Below are 20,865 nucleotides of genomic sequence, written 5' to 3' on the forward strand. Positions count from 1 at the left end.
GCAAAGATGTTTCTATGGCCAGGGAAAACAAGGGCCAGGAGGACTGGTCAATGGTTGATAACCACAAGTATGCGTGGGGCTGAGGGTTGGTAAGATAGAGAAGAGACCAGTATGACAATAATAGCTGAGAATGATCTCGCTGGACAACATTTGAGGGTTTAAAGTAGGTAAGGGATATTATTGATAACCTTTCAGTATCAATATTGCAAACCACAGTGGCCAAAATTGGAGGTGGGAGGAGAGAGAGAGAGAGAGAGAGAGAGAGAGAGAGAGAGAGAGAGAGAGTAAAAGCACCTGCCATAGAGGCGGGCAGGGGTGGGGGAGGTGAGGGAACCTGGGGACACTGGTGCTGGGAAATGTGCATAGGTGGAGGGATGGGTGTTGGAACACTGTGACTGAAATCCAATCATGAACAGTTTTGTAAGGATCTGTCTCACAGTGATTCAATTAAAAAGTTAAAAAAGCAAAGACGTTTCTTTTCCCATGGACCTTCCGGGCAGGAGCTGGTTAGCAGGCGTGTTCTGATGGAGGCTGAAGCGTCTGAGGGCTGCTCCTCCCGGGCTGGCAGTGGCGATGCTGGGCTTCACTCGGACTGGACCACCAAAGTGGTCTCCTCAAGCCGGCACATGGCTCTTGTGTCCGCGCCCAAGGGAGGCACCTGCAGAGAGCTGGTTGGGGCCTTGTGACTCTGAGGACTCTGGCAGTTGGGCAGCGGCACCTTCACTTCCCTTTGCAGAAGCAGGACAAGCGCTCACCTGGGTGCTTGTCTACTCCTTCACTCTCCTCTCCCACCCTCGGTGACTGCGCGTGGGGAAACTCTCCTCTGAGACCCCTCAGCGTCTCCCCGCAGAGACCTGTCCGTGCTTTGCGCTCACTTACTCTTTGGTTTGCTTGTTTGGGGGCCACATCAGCTGCACTCAGGCTTTTTCCCAGCTCAGCACTCGGAATTGAGCCGGAGTGAGCCCAGGGACACTGTGTGCAGGCGGGTGCCCACCCACTGTGCTCTCCAGCCTCACACAGATGCGTTCTCCGTCAGCTGCTCTCGGAAGCAAGGGATGCCTCTGGCTTCTTCCATCACTGCCTAGCTCTGCTTTCTCACTTTGTTGGAAAGTGTTTGATTTCGTTCGGTTTCACCCGGGTGGCAAGTTGCCTTTGATTCAGAAGTGTCTTGTATTTCCCCTATATCTAGTCTCGCAGTTAACAGACCTATACTGACTCGACCTTTAAAGAGCGTCCGTTTTCCTGCCTTAAGTTCTGCTAGGTTCAGGGCTAGTTAGTCCCCCACCCCCCAAGCTGGAGAGGCTTAAGCTGGAGATCTTGTGGTCACTTCTTTGCACATGGAGGAGACTCAGGGACAGACCCTCCTGAGGACCCTGGGCTTCCCTCACAGTGGGCAGCCCACCCACCTCGCCCTTCTGGCGTCACACACCCACGTCCCACACCTGTCGCCATGTGAGCTCATCCATCAGCGCAGCTTTACAGACTCCAGACGAGTCTCACGGAGCCTGGGCCAAGCCACGGAAACTCCTGGCACCTCAGTCCTGGGTCGGGGCCGAGTCCCCTGCTGCCATGGCCCTAGCAGTGTGCCCACACCCCAGAGCGGCCGCGGCACCAAAGCCCCACTCCATGTTTCATGACTGACCTCTGCAGAGACGCCATGCTGCCAAATGTGCCGAGCACACAGCTTTCCAGGCTGGGAAGTCTGGGGTCTCTCAGAGTGGGGGGAGTGGGGGTGAGCCTCTCCCCATACCCCTGCCCCTGGGTGCCCCCACAACCCCACCCCCACACCACACCCCCAAACCCGACAGTCCTGACACCCCAGTAGGCACACACCAAACTACACGGGAAAGTCACACAGAAGCCAACTCCGCCTGAACAGTAACCAGGAGGCTCCGCCTGCAGCGAGCAGCTTAGTGGGCCCGCAGGCAGGGACTCAATGAACCCAAGGACAGACAGGACACGTTTCACAAGCTTCATTTTACTGAAGCATATTTGGGTAATTCTACTAGCCAGTTAGTGGTAACAAGCAATACTAAAATGAATTATTTTGTGCCTGCTAAGGGGACAGGCTTGGCAGGTGGTTGGGAAAATGGGGGCAATGGTGGAAGGAAGGTCCCACTGGTGCTGGGATTGTGCTGGAATATTGGATGCCTGTGACAACTGCACTGTCAGCAGTTCTGTGAAACACAGTGCTCAGATAAAGGGGAAACAGGACAAAGCAGAGGAAGAGCCTTCAACGTCTCATTTTACTCACCGTGATCTATAATAGTTACAAATGTGGAATTCCATGTGGCGGGTTTTTCCCATTTTCTTTGAATTTACCCTCAGTTTTGAGCTCTCTTACTGATCAGGAGTTCTAGAACATGTTTCTATTTTCTCCTCTGAGGGAAGCAGAACTTTCTGTGACTCCTGACATGTGTGTGCGCCCCTGTGGGTGTGAGAGTGCCAGAGAAACAGACCCCTACCCCCTTCTGAGCCCCCTTCATGCTTTGACTACAGCCTCCCCAGGGGCCTAACCCAGCCTTACATATAAACACACACACACACACACACACACACTCACACACAGACACACAAGCACACTCACACATACTCATACACACATACTAACACATCCACACACATCCACAAACACTCACACTCACACATATTCCCACACGGAGTAGCTGTGTGTAAACATGGCCTTGCACACTGTGTGTGTGTCCGTGTCCACATCTGCATGGACCAGACCACAGAAGCACTCAGTGTGGAGCAGACTCAAGCCCCCGATGGAGGGCTCGAGGCTGGAAGCCCCCTGGAGTGTCCGTGTGTGGGTCTGCACATGCCGTCTCCACGAGCCTCCCTGCCTGCTGCGGGGCGCGGGGCCTGATTCCTGGTCCTCCCTGCCGCTCTCCCACCTTCCCTAGCCCACCAGCCAGACCAGCACAGTCCTCCGAGGCTTGCCTTGGAGAACGCAGCTGTGTGATGGGTGCCACTCACACCCAGAGCTGGGTCTGCTCCCTGTGCCCGCCCTCCAGCTGGCCTCCCTTTGCCCTTGTCTCTCACTTGATTTTCCTGAGTACCCCAAAGGTCACTGTCCACTCAACTCAGTCTTCCCCACTCAACTCTTCCCTGGCCGCTCACCCTGCACGGCGCCCCAGATGCAGCCCTCCCGAGGCTTCCCAGAAGGAAGACCATGCACACCTCTAGCTGGTTGTTGAAGCATCTTTCAGCCTGTTGTCCAAGTGCGGTGGGTTCGGACAAAGTCATCTGAGTTGTTTCCTTTGTCCTCAGAGCTGTGGATCCAGCTGACATTGAGCACTTTCAAATAGCAGTACCGCCTGGATCACACGGCATATGGGCCCCAGGCCCACCAAGTAGGTGCTCTGCTGTGAAGTATCTTTTCCATTGGGCACCATAGTGGCTGATAGACTCGGGCTCGTCTTTCTGTCAGGACTGATAGAAAGTCCTGATAGAAAGTCATCTTCTCGCCAGACTTTGTGCTGTCAATGCACCCACGGAAAAAGGGAACTGAGCAATAATGATCTGGGTGGTGCCAGTTCACAAATAATTTACATGGGCACACTAGGACAGGAATTTTGGAGGGGGTGTTGGTTTTTTTTAGTTATGGAGGTTGTATGTCATCTTTAAAAAATCTAGGCCAAAAAATTATTTATAATGCATAGACAGCCACTATGCAAGTTGAAAGGTTCCTTTCTTCTCGCGGGTGTGTTTGAACACTGTGTTTCTCTGGCTGAGCAAAAGGCATTGCAATTTACTCAAGCATGAGTTGGCCTCAACTGTGGGAGGCAGTGCCTCTGTGGAGAGGCGCCTGGTGAGTACTGAGGCTCCTGCAGCACCCCTCAGGACCTCAGGGCTTCCCCGAGACCAAGGACAGAGAGGAGTAAGAGTCAAGGCAAGTCGAGGATGACCTTAGGTGAAAGGGCTGAGTGTGCCCTGAAGTGAGCCTTGAGGCATGTGTGTGCCCAGGAGATAGCCCGGGCTGAGGTAGAATGAACAGAAAAGACTGTGCTGGTGTCAAGTGCCAAGTGCTGACAGGCCGAGAGCCGGTGTGTTTGTGGCCTTGGTGTCGTGTGGAATTTGGGTGCATTCCTGTGTTCTCAGGAGCAGGGTTTCATGGAAGCTGGGGCCTGTGACTCTCGGAAGCTGCTCTTTACGGGATGAAACTAAACTGTCCTGAGTCACCAACTTTGGCTCATGGTCTCCTAGTGAGTGGCCAGCAGCTCTGGGACGCCTGATTCCAGACCCCCAGGAGCCAGGCCCAGAGGGTGTAGCTGCCCTGTCAGAGCTTCCTTACGGAGCGAGTCCTTCTGGGTGAATCTGAGTGGGGTCGGCAACATTCCCAGCACAGCCACAGAATAATCCAGCTGTTGGGAAGGAGCTGCAAGCCACTCCTGGCCTGTGTGTGTCTTCCACCCTCCTCAGAGGGTCCCAAGACTGGGGCCTGAGCTTCCGGTCAGGGTGTCTGCTGGGACACTCCTGTACCTCTGACACCCCAGTCATGCTCCTGTGACCCTAAGGACCATCAGAGCTGCTTTCTGGGCTCCGGAGAGACCCTCTGTGCTTCAACTGAGCAGCTCTACTGGGACCTTTCTCTACGTGTCCAGTTTGGTATGTCAATATTTTAAATTTGACTTTTTTTTTTAACTGAACACAGGTTCGTGAACCAGGTAAACCACGATGGAATATTGACTGGAGTCAAGATTTCTAGTACTAGGGGGTCAGGGAGCTAACTCAAGAGGGTGGAGTGCATTCCTGAGTTTGAGTCCCCAGCAATGCAGGTCCCCCCCCCCTCCAGACACAGCTGGGTGTGTACCCACCGCCACACAAAAAACAAAGTTATGATTTTACAGGACCCAGGGAAGGCCTTAAGGAACTTATCAGGAGGGTCAGAGAAATAGCATAGTGGACAGAATACTTGCGTTACACAGAGCCGACCAGGGTTGTGCAACGCAAGTATTCTGTCCAAATGCGGTAGGTTCGGACATCTCCAACATCCCATATGGTCCCTCGAGCATCACCAGGAGTAATTCCTGAGTGCAGAGCCAGGAGTAACCCCTGAGCATCGCCGGGTATGACCCAAAACCAAATAAATAAATAAATAAACAAATAAATAAAGTGGATAAAGAGTCCTTAGCATGAGGGTTCACTGATGTTTTACATTCTGTATGTTTGGACAAACGATACAGAGGCTAATGGAAACAAGCTTGTGTTTCTGTCATGAAGTTCGATCTAGAAGAATCATTTCATGTCCCTAAGAATGTCCCCATCTTACCTCTGACAGCAGTGAGGCCAGATGCCCTCCCGGTTTCCCCTTTCCGGCAATCACGCTATGGGCCCGTGCCTAGGCCTCTGCAATTGGGTCCTGCCATTTCATGAGAATATTTAACGCTGTAAAAAAAAAAGACTCAGCCCCTCTCAACAGCTGGACATGGGCAGCCCTGGCAGAGCAGGACTCAGTGCTTCATGTTGACGTCTCATCTTCCCAGACTCTGGGGAGGGGCCTGTCGGTGCCCTGAGCAGCCCTGGCTGTGCTGGACACTCAAGGCCTGGTCATTTCTCCCAGTGTGGCAGCCGGCATAGGAGGGCTTGATGTGGAGCAAAAGCAGGGCTGTGAGAGCAAGCCCTGGGCGTGGGCAGCCAGTGGCGAAGAGCAAGGGCTTTGCTCTCTAAACGCTGAAGCGTCTTTTATGGTTGAAGTGGGTAGAATCTGGCATGGAGGGAACCCGTGTAAGATTTTGCATCTGAGTCAGAACTTCCTTATTAATACTGTCTCTCTTTGAGGCCAACAGTCTAGCAAAACAATTTTCTGTCCCCATTACTCAGCTCTGAAGTGTGGTAAACTGGCTTTCCCTGAAAGAGTCTTGATAATATGATGCCAGCAGAACAGCCACTTGTGGAAGGTACCTCGACTGCATAGTGAAGCCCTTGTGAGGCAGAGTGGCCCCGTAACCTGCATGTGTTGTGTTTACAGAGCTTCTCGAAATAAGTCTGAGAAGAAGCGTCGGGACCAGTTCAATGTTCTCATCAAGGAGCTCAGCTCCATGCTGCCCGGGAACACGCGCAAAATGGACAAGACCACCGTGCTCGAGAAGGTCATTGGCTTCCTGCAGAAACACAACGGTAAAGGCCGTGCCCATTTCTCCCAGCCCCATCATTTCCATTTGCCGAGGTCTAGCTCGCTGGCCTTCCTTCTGGTCTCCTTCCCCTAGCAAGGCCCTGTCTAACCGGTCCCAGGCTGCCTCTCGCCAAACCACCTCTGCCCCGTGGCGACTCCATAACTAGGAGGGTTAGGAGCAACATGCTCCAGCCCAGCTTGCTTCACTTGCCAGAGGAGAGACTCCAAATCCGCCTTGGAGGTGGCACCCAGCCCAAACGGGGTGCTCTTAGTCTGGGAACATCTCCATTCAGAATGTTCAGAGCAAGCACTTTTCCTTTCGCCCCGAGGGAAATGCATCACACTGAACTGGATTCTCTGTTCATCCCTCTTCCCTTCTCTAACCACTTTAGTGGTCCGAACTACAGCATGAAAACATAAAATTGAAGTAATTAATCTACTCCATTTTTTTGCGAAGCAATTCATTTACCAAGAAAATAATTATGTGTTTATTAGGTGTATAATCATCACAACTATAATTCAATCATCCTCCAAGAAACCATATACATATTAGCAGTCACCTCCCATTTCCCACTGCCCCTTGCCCCATCAACCCACGTTCTATGTATAAAATGTCCCCTTTTCTGGGAATCACACAAATGTTATCAGAAAATATGTTATCCTTTGCTTATTTGGCCTATGTCATATTTGGAAAGTATAAGTATTTCATTACATTTTATAGTGAAATGATACTTGGATCTATGGGTGGATCACGTTTTGGTTTTCTGTTTCTCTGTTGATAGATATTGGGTTGGTCTCACTTTGGGGCTGTTATAAGTCATGCTAGTATGACCATTCACGAAATGGTTGTGAGTGGGTATCTATTTTCAACTTTCTTGGGAAAGAAATTGTTGGGTCAGACGATGAGTAAGTGTTCAGGTAATGAAGAACTGCCAAACTGTTTTCCACAACAGTAGAGCCTTTTTACATTTCCAGCAGCAATGTAGAAAGACTGTTCTCTACATCCTCACCAACACTTGTTATTTTCTGATTGCATGTGTGTGTTTTTATTTATAGATATGAAGTGATATGTCATTGTGAATTTGTATATTTCCCTCACGACAAATGATGTTGAGTCTTTTGTGATCTTTTCATGTGCTTATTGGCCATTTGTTTGCCTTCTTTAGTGAAATGCATATTCAAATCTTTTCCTCCCCAATTTTCTTTTGGTTTGGGGCTACACCTGGTAGTGCTCACTCCTGGGAGTGCTCGGATGACCACATGCTGTGCTGGGAATCAAATCCAAATTGACCTTTTGCAATGCAAGCACATCACACACTATACTATCTCCCAGCCATCTTTGGCCCAATTTTTAGCAGTTTTATTGTTGAGGTATAAATGTTCTTCATGTATATTACAAATGTTAGATGCTTATCAGATATATATAATCTGCAAATATTCCCTTCATTCTCTAGGTTATGTCATCACTTTCTTAAATAGAAGGTAATTAATTCCCTTTACTAAGTTTTTTAAATTTTTGTAAAGTTCAACTTATCCTTTTATTGTTATTCTCATATTTGCTTCACTTTCAAATATAAGGAACAATTATCTAAGAAGATTAAAACATAAATCTATTTTTTCTTCTTAGAACTTTATAGTGATAAGCTCTTCCATATAAGCTTCAGGTTAAGCATTTCAATATTAGTTCACATTTTGACCTTTTTTATAGAGTGATATGGGAGCCCAAATTCACCCTTTTGCATGTGGATAATCAGTTATCCCAGCATTCCATCAAAAAGCAAAGCTTTTTAGGGTTTAAGAGGTTGTACAATGGGCAAGGCCTTGCATCCTGTTTGCCCTGGAATACTGACACAGTTGTAGAGCAGCAGTAAAAAGCCCACAGGTAAAATATCCCACAATCTGAACCTACTATCAGAAATATCCTTGGACTTCTTCGTTCAACCATTCTCTCTCCCCTTAACTCCTCTTTAAACCCTTCCACCCTTTAGCACTGACAGCTTTGCCTCTTCATTCCTTAAGATGGTACCAACAAAAAATGAAGAGAGTATTGAAAAACGGTTCAGTAGCTAATAGCAATCAAGCAGAACAGTCCTTAGCCAGGAGCGGCATCCACCATCATGGAGTCAGAGATGTCAGGCTCCTGAGAGCATCACCGTTCTCCTGGGCTTATGGCAACGCTTCTCTTTCACTGAGCTCTTTCCTAGATAAGATGATTTCATGGGTGAGAGCATGGCTGAGACACTGGAACACTTTTTTATGCTTCTTATTTGTTGATTGTTTTTGAATAATTGCATATACCTCTTTAAAATGTACAGCCTCCTTTCTTTCTCCCAAAGCTGCCCGGGAGCATAAAGAACATGTTACTTGCTTTCAGTAAAAGTCAGCGAAGAGCAATCAAGTAGAATTGGGATAAAGTGTTGCAGCAGGATTTGATTGCCCAATAATTTAATCAGAATGGTTATATTTCCTAAATAATGATTTCGCCAAGTGAAATAGCAGGTTGATTTGATTACCAAGATGTTTTGTGCAAATTACTCAAACTAGGTCAGTGCCTCTGAGAAGCAGGACAGCTGTTAAATAGGACAGCTGGGATCAGGTTCATCAGCACACATTTATGCGGGGAATTACAGAATCCTCAGCCCGGGCCTGGACTGCAGACCAACGCTGGGAGTGGCCCCCGCCAGCGCCCTCTCTCGTGACACTCGGGCTCACGCCGAGCAACCCTCCTCTCACTTTGTTATTATTGCTGTAACATGCTTTATGAGATATTAATACTGATTCTTTTTACACAAAGTTTCTGCACTGCCACCAAAGTTTCAAAGACTGTCCAGGACTATCCTGATGTATCTTCTAGTCCCCATCAGCCCTTTATGTCCCCACCCCCACCCCCGGCCCCACTAGCTAACCTCACTTCCTTTGCCAAACCAAGGATTTGTTTTTATTGGACACTGTCTGTTCCCTTGTTTTGCCTCTTTATATGCCACATATGAGTGAAATCATCTAACACTTGTCCTCTGACTCACTTTGCTTTAACATGATATGCTGCGGTTCCCTCCAAGTTGTAATAAAATGCAAGATTTCATCTTTTCTTGTAGCTAAGTAGCCGTTTATTGTGTAATATACCACAATTTCTATTCTCCCATAATTTCTTTATCTACTCATCTCTGATTGGGCATTTGGGTTGCTTCCAGATATCTACCATTGTAAGCACTGCTGCAATGAACTTAGGTGTGCAAATTTCTTTTCGCGTTAATGGGATTGCTGGATCATCTGGGATTTTAATTTGAGTTTTTGAGAAATCTCCATATAGTCTTCCATACAGGCTGAACCAGTTGGCAGTTCCAGTTGCATCAGCTGCCACCTAGGAACGAGGTGTCCTTTTTCACCACATCTCCACCAACGTTGGTTGTTTCCTGTATTTTTTTTGTTTGTTTCCTGTATTTTTAGTAGAGACCATTCTGTCTCAACTAAAGTGAGGTGGAAAGTCATATCTCATTGTCATTTTCATTTCTGCACAACTCTCTTAAATGCAACCAGTTAAAGGCTAATGCAGGTTCCCTCTCGGCTTCTGCAATTCCCCTTATTGAAAACAGAATCCAGAGCATAGAGTTGCTGGACCAAAATATGAATCAAATCAAAACACTAAGACAAAGAACTTTTCTTCTAATTTGTTGTGTCAGCAACTACACGGGTACCTACAGTTGGGCAGAAAGTCCTTGTCAGCATCGCTGGCCCAGCTTTGTTGGAAGGGCTCCACCAGAGCAACACTCTGCACTTCCGAGCTGTGCTCTGAGGTTGTTTCTCTCACAGATGAACCAAGTGAGCACAGAGACGTTGAGCTTCTCATCCATGTCACGGAGCCAGACTTGGATGAAATTGAAAGCTGCCTGTCTCCAGAGCTCAGTCTTCTTACTTTACCTTGTTTTCCCTTTCCCTTGGTTTTTGTCATCACTGCAGTGAGCACCCTTGCTCGCATATTGATGGTGGGGCTCACGTTCTTAGTCGTGGTACCCAGGCACACTTGGTAGTGGTATCCAAGATCACTGTGCCTTGGTCAGTCCTGGGATTGAACCTGCAGCCTCAGCGCTGCAGGCTGGCACTCTGCCCCTGCTCTCTCCCAGGCTCCATTGCTCGCCCATCTGGGGCTGTGCAGGGGCCTCTCAGGGTCACACTCTAGCTTTCCACAGCATGACCATTTGTGTTCTGGATCCCACCCCCCACTGCCTGTTAGAATCACTTATGTGAATCTTTTCTTGTTTTGCTTCTGGCATTTGATCCAAGTGTACCAGAGCTCAGATGCTTTGTCGTGGCACTAGACAGAGGCAGCAGTGCCGCCGGGCTCCCCGGGCTGGGAGGTGGTGCTGGTTACTGAGCCTGTCGCCAGCACATCCCAGGGCCACCACAGATGAACTAAGCTCCCGGAGCTTTTACAATGTACATGACAAGGTCGCACCTCACAGACCACTGGATTTCTGGGACAGAACCCTAGTTTTGAGCAGGAAGTGGCTTGTCCCAGCTTGCAAAAGAAGATTGTTAAATTTTCAGGAGTTTTGCAAGCACACTGATGCATGTCAGGAGGTGGAAACGAGCCACCGAGGGAGCAGGACAGCACCGCCGTGAGCAGATGTTTTGGATCAGTTGGGGGCGGGGGGCGAGGAGCTGTGTATGAACACACGGGATCTACTACACTTACACCATGGAGCAAGGCCCAAACCCAGTATTTTGTTTTCTTTCGGTGGGGTCTAAGCTCAGAAGAGCTCGGGGCCCGCTCCTGGCTCTGTGCTTTGGGATCACTCCTAAAAGGACTCCAGGGACCATATGAGACATCAGGTACTTGGAGTAGGGTCAGCCACCTGCAAACCTTATCTACCTCACCTCCTGTACCATATCCCCAGCTAAGCACTAATATTTTTAAGGCTCTTGAGGTGATTTCACTATGTAACACAGGTTACGAACTATGCATTTAGACATGCTTTCTGCCTCCACACTGAAGGGATGCAGCATGCTAAGTAGGGAATGGTAATTAGGGCCAGGTAGCTGAACTATTTACTTCTGTTCTTCAATAATCTTTCAAACATTCCTATTTTCTTAGCTCAGGGGATAAATTTTGATCCTGGTATGCATATTTATTCTCTTTGAAATATTCCAAATTACAATGAGAATCTGTGTTTATTTCTAGAAAGTTTTGAATCAAAAGTATTTTATAGGGGCCAGAGAGAGAGGATAGTGGGTAGGGCACTTCCCTTGCTTTCAGATGACTCAGGTTGAATCCCTGGCACACAGAGGGTTCCCCAAGGACTGCATGAGTGATCCATGAGTGCTGTTGTATTTCTGTGTAATATCTATGAGTGATATTTTAATTTCTACATATTTACTATATAAAGTTGAATATGTAGTAATCAAGCATATGATTAAAGGTGAAAGATAAGTTGAAGGAGGAAAAGCATTCTATTTGGCATTTAGAGTGTCTGTAATAATGTGATAAGATGATAATATTTCAGTAATGAAACAACCTTCTTTCAAAACGCAAACAGATTAGCATATTTAAGGAGTCTTGTGTAGACTAATGACTGAATTTACAAACATGAATGACACCTTGATATAAAGGTATCTTGTTTCATCTGAATAAATCAACTCTAAGTTAGACCAGAAGCTTTGAGAAGAGTAAATTCTGGCATTAAAAGCAACTATGTAACATGTATTTGTAAAGCACATTAACCTTAGTCATTGGAAATGCTGAACTGTACATCATTCCAAATAGACATAATAGATTCTCCGCCACAAATTCAAGATTTTCCTGGAAATCTGAAACTGCCTTGGGTATTTCACGTATTTCGCTTCACCCTGACCCAGAAGAAGGAGCTTAGAAACATGCCTAGCCATCCCAAATTTTTGTTTTTGTTTCTTGTTTTGGGGGCATCCTCAGAGGTCCTCAGGGCTGCTCCTTACTCTGTGCTCAGGGAGCACTCCTGATGCTGCTCAGGAGCACCACTGGGTACTAGAAATGGAAGCCTGGCTAGTGTGGAAGGCCGGTGTCCTGCCTGATGTCCTGTCCCTGCAGACCCATCCTAAGTGGCATGCTATTGTCTCAGCAACAACCTCACTCGAACCGTGGACGACAGGCTCGTTGTGAATCGATCCACCGCCGTTGCAGGCTCTACGTCCATGCAGTGAGTGAAGCTCATGATAGGGTGTGAAAACAACAAGAGATGCTTTTAAGCCTGTTCAATCAAAGCTCCCCGTCCTTGGAAACCAGGCCAACATATGCGCAGTTAGCGTCTTTAATTAAACTATACAGAGGTTACACAGAGCAACATAGACACAGCATGCATCCTCTCTGTTCAGTCCAATTTCTAGGTGCTTTTGAAAATGAAAGCTCATTATTATTATTATTATTATTATTATTATTATTATTATTATTATTATTATTATTTTATAGAAGTCTCAGCACAAACAGAAATCTGTGACATTCAACAGGATTGGAAACCTTCATTCCTGAGCAATGAAGAATTCACCCAGCTGATGTTGGAGGTGAAGTATGCTTTTCAGTAAATTAGAGCATATTCTACCCAGAGTAAGTTACCATTCTTGACTCTGGAAAGAGGCCATAGAACTGAAAATCCCTGGAAAGATGTGCATACGGTTGCTGGTGTTTGACACGAATCTGAAACAGGAGTCCAGGACCGGGGCCTGGGCCTGGGTTGCCCCTGGGTGCCGGCACCAGGCTGCTCCTGTCTTCTCAAAGAGAGGAAGCAGAAGGGGCAGGGATAGGGTGCTCAGGGCCATGGGAAGGGCAAAGGGAGATCATTTCTCTGCCCAGACTCTGGGCTCAGATGGTTCCTCTTTAGGATGCAGGGAGTGGTAGTATGTCTGCCTTTCCCCCAGTGGAACACTGGAAATAATTTTTTTTCCTTTAAAGTTATGTTTTTAATTAGAGCTCATCTTATATCACCTTGGCATGTGGCAGTGAACCCCAATGGGCCCTTTGTCTCTCCACCCAGCACACGCCCCTCCCTGGCTCTGTCTCTGCCTCAGTTGGGGGTACCTGATTCTGGCGCCTTCTCAATTGTCCTGGCTGACATGGGGAAAGCCCCTGTGAATACTGAGGTCTGACCTGACCTCTGACCTCCACACGGGGTGTGGGGGCTGAGGGGGGGAGTCTTGGGGAGTGGGTGCAGCTGTAAAGGGACAGCCCAAGATGTGGGGTCTGATTCTGGAGCTAGGAGGGGGCCAGGTGGGAGTCTTGGCAGAGGGAGTTTGAGTGGTTCTGCCAGAGGGGCCTTCAGCAGTGGCTTCTCAAGATAAATCTCTCTATACTGCATCTTTTGTTGTTGTTGTTGTTGTTGTTTTTCTTTTTGGGTCACACCCAGCGATGCTCAGGGGTTACTCCTGGCTTTGCACTCAGGTATTACTCCTGGCGGTGCTCGGGGGACCATATGGGATGCCAGGGATCAAACCAGGGTCGGCCGCATGCAAGGCAAATGGCCGCATGCAAGGAAACGCCCTACCTGCTATGCTATCACTCCAGCCCCTCTACACTGCATCCTACATGCTTAGAGAAGACTGATGGAAGCTCCAATTTCCATGGATTAGATCTGCAGAAAACAGAAAGTCCTAGAATAAGAAATGCCAGGATGAATATGTCCAAATATTATGAAAGATAAACATGCTAATGAACAATTGGTAGAGGAAAAGAAACTTCAATCCACATGTGAAATATAGTTAAAGAAAATATGGAATTTTTCCAGAAGCAATGCCTTTTAAGTATGTTACATTTAGAGCTGCTTGTGAATTTTCTGAATTAATGCATCATTATGCTATTTTATGTGAGTCGTTTTATCTTTTAATTCTTATGGAAAAGTACAGCAGGTTCTCAAACAAAGCATTCTTTCAGTCAACATCGTTTTATTATAACATTGATGAGGAAAAAATAACCCCAGCCAATATTGAGCAAAATGACATAATTCAAAGGCCTTCAGGCAATTTTCCATTGAGCACGTTGTTCATTTTATTCACTTCACTCAAAGTTGAAGTTTCCACTGAGCTAGAGATGGCACTCGTGAGGACTTCCTGCAGTCTAAACACACCTAAAGTCTTTTTTAATGCCTCAAACTTTTTCCCATTCAGTTTCAAGATAGCAGAAGAGTTTGAGGAAAACAGAATTTCATACAGTAGAAAAAGTGGATGTATGTTAGTGAAGAAAGGACTGGAGCCTGGGATAGTCACAAACAGGAGATTCTAGATTTGTGTGGCTACATTTTCCCTTGCTTCCAGTATTCAGGCCTTGATGTGGATCTAAAGGAAATCCCACGAGATGCTGGAGTGACACTATTGCGGCCCTAGAAACAGCAGACACTCTGGGTGAACTGTTGCTTCATGGAATCTGGGAAAACCATTGTACCTTTAAAAGCAACAATACTGCTGTTAGGCTTCTGGTTAGCTGGTGGTGCGTGACTGGCCCCAGGTCCTCCCTCTGGTGGCCAGGCCCCCACAGGCCGCTCCAGCCGTGCTCTCGTCTCACTCTAGCTGCTGCGTCTCCTTAGTTTACAGGAGATTGAGCCCACTGGGCCCCAGGAAGTGGACCCCTTAGATCCTGGGGGACACTCCCTCCTTCCTTCTTCTCTCAAAAAGGCCCAAACCAAGCTCCAGGCTGACCCATCTAGAGGGCATCTGAAAGAGGAGGTGAGCAGTAAGGCCAGTAGGGGTTGCTCAAGAGGGCAGGATCTCACCTGGACCAAAGGGCCAGAGCACTGTAATGCGGACAGGAGTCCTGGGTTTGTCCTCACAGCCAGGAGTGACCTGTGTCCTGAACACCACCGGGTGTGCCTCCCACCAAAAGGACAACCACAGAAAAGGACCACCCTTACAGGGAGAGCTCGTGGGGACCCTGAGTACTCTGCAGTGCAGTGCTCTGGGGGCTGGCAGCTGGCTAGACCGTGCTGAACCTGAGTTTTATGGAGAAATCCAGAATGATCCTTGCTCTCAGCCAGGGATGGTCCCAGAGAGTACAGTGACACTTCGTCGGGTCAGAAACGGGCAGGAAGAGACTCTGCTTCCCGCCGCCTGCAGCTAATACAGGATGGGGATCAGGACAGCACCTGGCACCCCTGGGTCATGGACAGCCACCGCCCATGTGGATGCAGCCTGCACCCTGCTCCACCGCATGGGGGGGGATGCAGCCTGCGCCCTGCTCCACCTCATAGGGGGGATGCAGCCTGCGCCCTGCTCCACCGCATGGGGGATGCAGCCTGGGCCCTGCTCCACCTCATAGGGGGGATGCAGCCTGGGCCCTGCTCCACCGCATGGGGGATGCAGCCCACAGCCTGCTCCACTGCATGGGGGATGCAGCCTGGGCCCTGCTCCACCTCATAGGGGGGATGCAGCCTGCACCCTGCTCCACTGCATGGGGGATGCAGCCCACAGCCTGCTCCACTGCATGGGGGATGTAGCCTGGGCCCTGCTCCACTGCATGGGGATGCAGCCTGGGCCCTGCTCCATTGCGCCACTGTGCGGTGCCTGAGTGAGGCTTCCCAGGCGAGCAGAGCATTCTTACAGCAGTGACTCAGTGCAGCTCCTGGATGCCGGATGGAAAATGCCAATGAGCTGATGAAAGTTATCTCCCATCTATAAATAACTGCAGCTTTTCAACACCCACTTCCTCTGTCACTCAGGCGGTGACTGGGTCCCGGAAAAGAAGACCTTCTGCACTGTCCCTGCTCTGGCCCATGTCTCATCTGTTTTTTCCAAAACAGGCTGTGTGACTTCATCTGTAGGCCCCACCTCCTCAGAAGCACCAAAAACATGATCTCAGCCAAATTAGAGGCCGGGGGCAGGTGGGCCGGGGTGCATGCTCGGCGTGCCTAAAGCCCAGTGCAACCCCCAGCACTGCCCATCCCCTGAGCACCGCCAGGAGTGACCCCCAAAGAGAAATTAAATCAGTAAAACAATTCCCCCAAACCCTTGAGAGGAAACAGAAAGGAAAGCAGGGAGGTGTGCCTGCATGCTGGCCAGGAATGTAAAGCGAGCCAGGCCCTGCCCGCCTGCGGTCTGGTCTCCACGCGGGCGGGGGCTATGAGGAGGTGCTCCAGAGCTTCTTGGGCCTCTGCCCGAGAGATGCCAGCAGCTCCCATGCCAGTGCCGTCCAAAACCCTCCTCCGACTGCCACAGCACCTGGGATGTGGGGGCACAGAATAGCGCCCCGCTGAAAACCTGGAAGGTAGATGCTCACAAGGAGGTGCTCAGGCAAATTCTCCAGCCTCGAGCGTGCAGCACCAGTGTAGGGTACTGGTGACCGGATGTTAATTTTCCTGCTGAGCAAATGAACCTCTCCCGACCTTTGGTGTTTTGCAGGCACGCCCCTCTCTGTCAGGGTGAGAGCAAGTGCAACAGCCCACATGGGAGCTGAGTGCCTGGTGATATGTTTCCAGAACTTTCTAGGCACAGATTTCAATTTTGGTTTTGTCTTACCCAAAGCAGAACTTTTTCCTGTCAGGGAAATACACTCTTTCACGAAGGCAAAGCCCAGGGAAGGTGGGCCTGGGGCTGTGCCGGGAAGCCCGGGGCATGCGCTGGGTGCTGTGAGTCGTGCCTGTCATTCTCTGGTGCACCCTCAGAGCCAGCTGCTGGGGTGGCCCTTTATGCTGTGTCCTGCAGCTATTAGGAACCACCTCCCAGGCATGCCCGCTGGAGGTTACACGCACCCAGTATGAAGGGTCGGAAATGAGGCTGCCTTTCCTCTTCTCTGCCACCAGCTTGAGAGCAAGACGCCTAACTTTCAGGCAGACGCAGCTTTCCTCATTCGGCAATCCTTCCACGTCTACTGGAGCTGCCCGCCCTCTGCCTTCTCTGACCTCACCTGCCCAGCCCTGCCCCACCCTGCCCAGCCCTGCCCCACCCTGCCCAGCCCTGCACCACCCTGCCCTGCCCCCTCCCCCCCAGCCCTGGGCTAACGGGAAGGTCCTTTGAGACAGCTCCATCAGATCGCATGAACCCACAGGGGGCATTCTGCCTTTAACACATTTTTTGGTCTGCTACTCTTCTGTGATTCTTCACTGCTGAGCTCAGAGTGCCGTTGGTGGGGCCATAACACATCACACATCCTTTCATGGGGCTTGGGCTGTTTCTGAGTTAGCCTGATGGTATTTGTATCATCAAAATGCTTAGGCCATTGGGGCCAGAGGAGTAGCACAGCAGGTAGGGCATTTACCTTGTACGCGGCCAACCCAGGTTTGGTCCCCGGCATCCCATATTGTCCCCCAGCACCACCAGGAGTAATTCCTGAGTGCAGAGCCAGGAGTAACCCCTGTGCATCGCTGGGTGTGACCCAAAAAGAAAAAAAAAGCTTAGGCCATTTCCATGACTACATTTTGCTTTATGATACCAGTAGGTCAGAGTTTTCTGATGGAGCCTTTACTGCTTGTGCGAACACTTGCCTAGGCTGGATGGCATTGTGGGCAAGCTACCCTGTGCGTGAGGCAGGGCTGGGCAGTGTGGCTCTTAGCAGGGGTCTTCCTGGGGACAGTGAGCCCTGCCTAACCCAGAGCTCCCTCTCGTGCGGCTGGTCCATCTCCGCAGGCCCTGGACGGCTTCATCATCGCAGTGACCACGGAGGGCAGCATCCTGTACGTCTCCGACAGCATCACCCCACTCCTCGGGCACTTGCCGGTGAGTCCTGCCCCAGGGCCGTCACCGAGGGGACGGGAGGTCTGTGCAAGGGCCAGCGGAGCCGGGCAGGGCAGGGGAAGGTGGGGTCAGGAAGGAGTGGCCGGGACCGGCGGGCTAGTGCTCTGGGAGCTGGAGGGAGGTATGGACTCCTCTCAGAGTCACGGGTGCAGCGGGCCTGAGGACCGTCACTGCCGGCCGTGCGAGGCTTGGGGGCGCCTGGCTCCTCTGAGAGTAGGTGTGGGAATGGGAGGCAGATGGCTGCTGTGGACACGACTCCAGGTCGCTGGAACCGTGTCTGGAACTGCACTTAGGCATGAGAGTGAGGAGTGCTGGGATGAGTGCTCTCTCAGTCACAGAGGTGATGGGGCCTGACGGGAGAATTGTGTGTTAAGGCCTCGCTGGACCAGGAGCACTGGGAGAATGAGGCCACTAGGGTGGCCCGGAGGGAAGGACAGCGCTGCCATTCCAGGATGCCAGGCAGAGGCCAGCATGGAGAGGAAGCCGTGGGGCATGGATTGCAACGCTCCTGCCCTCCTTGGCCACATCCTCCCAGTGCCTCTGTGCACAGCCCGCCCTCCGCCACGAGGCCGCACGACTCACAGACCTGTGTGGGGGTGGGTGAGGGGCTGCTGTGGGAGCGTCCTGCCGGGCACCCCCCACCCCCACACACACCCCCACCCCTGCCTTCTGCTTCCTGCCACCCAGCAGGGGAGAGCCGAGAACATTCTCTTCTCTGCCAGCACGCCAGCGCCCCGCCCCACCCCGCCCAGCTCAGCGGAAGGTGGCCGGGTCTTTGGGGGCATCACCGTTGTCCTGAGCTCGGAGGCAGGAGGTCCAGGCCAGGACGCTGCACATGGAGCACGCGCTGGCCTCCCTTGGCACAGCTGCCAGCGGTGATGTCACATCGTCCTGACTCAGTTTCCCTGAGAAACCCTCCCCAGCCCATCTTTCCTGTAGTCAGTGCTCTCTGCAGAGATCCAGGCTGTGAGCCACATTCAACCCGCGCTGGTCCTTGGTGTTGGGGCCCCGAGAGTGGTGCTTCTTTGGAGGGAGCTTTTGTTGCTGTTGAATGGAATGATGGGGCTCTGAGGGGTCCTGGGTGGAAGCAGTGAAACACAGCCTCCTTAGGGACCAAAGCATGAGGTACAGGAGGCCAGGCCCATTTGGACAGTTCCAGGGCAATGATTTATATTGGTACTTTATCCTCTTAGAATTGTCAGATGATCCAGTCATTACACATGACAGAAGGGACCTAGAGCATAAGTCGGTAATTCTTCAGATTGAAATCATGGAGCGACTTAGGGTCTCCTTCAAAGATTACTGTCTAACTTGGAAAGGGCCAGAAGTGTTCCAGACTCTGTAACCCTTGACCTACTTTAATGCTTGTTAGACGTATGTATAGAGACAGGCTGTGCATTCAGGAACCCTATCTGGACACTCCCAAGGCTTAAATTCTGCATCCCTCTAGCTCAGTTGTAACCAAGTCATCGTTGTCTTTTCCCTCTTTCCTCACCACTGAGGTGCATCTCTACAGGTGGGCGGGCAGACCGAGCGATCACTGGGAGCCTCTTGTGGGAGAGAATGTGGAGGGACGGAACTCTCCACTGTTGGTGCGAATGTACCTCGCTGCAACGTGGGGAATAGGATGCAGGCTCCTCGAGAAACTAAAGACAGAAATTTCATTCAACCAATTATACCATCCCTCGGACTTTACCCAAACATATTTTTTTAAATATGCTTAAGGCAGAGAATCTCTTGCCCACGTGCCTGACTGTCTTCTCCGGGGTCTCCTCGGAGGGGATGGGCTCCAGCTTCCCACCCCACCCGAGCAGAGCTCCCAGCGGCCGAAGACCTCTGGAGCCTAGCCACAGCCATGCTCAAGACCCCTCTCCACACGTTCGGATGAGCCTCATGCATGAAGGAACCAGCAGAGGAACCCAGGTGTGTGGGACCCGGGGCTGAGATCTCCAAGGCTGCTCGGATCGGGACTCAGCCTCCTCTGCCCAGATTTCCCATCTCCCAGTAGCTAGGTGGTCACACCCAGGGACTGCCCCGACGCCGTGTAATCCTGTCAACGGCCAGCATCCAAAGACTTAAAAGCAAGCTTTCTGAACTGCTCCACAAAGCAGCCGCAGATATCTTATAGCCTACTTCTCCCTCTGGGACAACCTGGCAAACTACTGGGAGTTTCTTGCCCACATGGGAGAGCCTAGCAAGGTACCCATGGTGTATTAATATGCTAAAACCAGTAACAAGCTGGGTCTCATTCCTCTGACCCTGAAAGAGCCTCCAGTACGGCATTGTTGGAAGGATGAGTAGAGAGAGACTTCTAAAATCTCAGGGCTTGGACGAATGGAGATGTTACTGAGACCGCTCAAGAAATTTGACAATCAACAGGATGATGATGATGATGATGATGATGATGATGATGATGATGATGATGATGATGATGATGATGACGATGATGATTTTTTTAAATGCTATTAAAGAACATTTAATGAGCTGGGTCTCATTCCCCTGACCCTGAAAGTGCCTCCAATGTAGCATCATTGTGAAGGCCGAGCAAAGAGATGCTTCTAAAATCTCAGGGCTAGGATGAATGGAGATGTTACTGAGACTGCTCGATAAATTCAACGATCAATGGGATGATGATGATGATGATGATGATGATTAGAGAACATACAGCCACCCCCTGTTCATGCTATTTACATTAGCCAAGGTATGGAAATAACCCAAGGCTCATCCCCAGAGGGTTGCTTGGGACCCAAGTGTTATATGGCTCTTGCCTTGCACACAGCCAACCCGGACTCAATCCCCTGCACTCCATATGGTCCCCCAAGTCTCCTAGGAGTAATTCCTGAGTGCACACTAGTCGTAAGCCCTGAGCACTGCCAGGTACAGCCTAAAAACCACACAGATGACTAGATGAAGACAAGGCACATATAAGTGAATATATATAGATAGATAGATACATACATACATACAATGTAACTATAAAATATGGAAGCCTGCTGAATATGAAAAATATGAAACATATGGAAACCTCCGCTGTGAATATATGAAGCCTAAAAAAAATATGAAGC

At 50.0% G+C, this 20,865-nt stretch overlaps 1 protein-coding gene across 10 annotated transcripts in view; it reads left to right on the forward strand.

Annotated features, from left to right (window-relative positions):
* Positions 1 to 20,865, forward strand: part of NPAS2 (neuronal PAS domain protein 2) — a 160,237-nt gene that overhangs the window by 94,119 nt on the left and 45,253 nt on the right. For all 10 annotated transcript variants that reach the window (XM_055120131.1, XM_055120128.1, XM_055120125.1 and 7 more), the window contains 3 exons: positions 5,975 to 6,123; positions 12,558 to 12,649; positions 17,693 to 17,782. In XM_055120131.1, coding sequence (XP_054976106.1) covers positions 5,975 to 6,123; positions 12,558 to 12,649; positions 17,693 to 17,782 — 331 coding nt within the window. The remainder of the gene's footprint in view (positions 1 to 5,974; positions 6,124 to 12,557; positions 12,650 to 17,692; positions 17,783 to 20,865) is intronic.

The sequence above is a fragment of the Sorex araneus genome, chromosome X, assembly GCF_027595985.1.
Source record: "Sorex araneus isolate mSorAra2 chromosome X, mSorAra2.pri, whole genome shotgun sequence".
Lineage (NCBI taxonomy): Eukaryota > Metazoa > Chordata > Mammalia > Eulipotyphla > Soricidae > Sorex > Sorex araneus.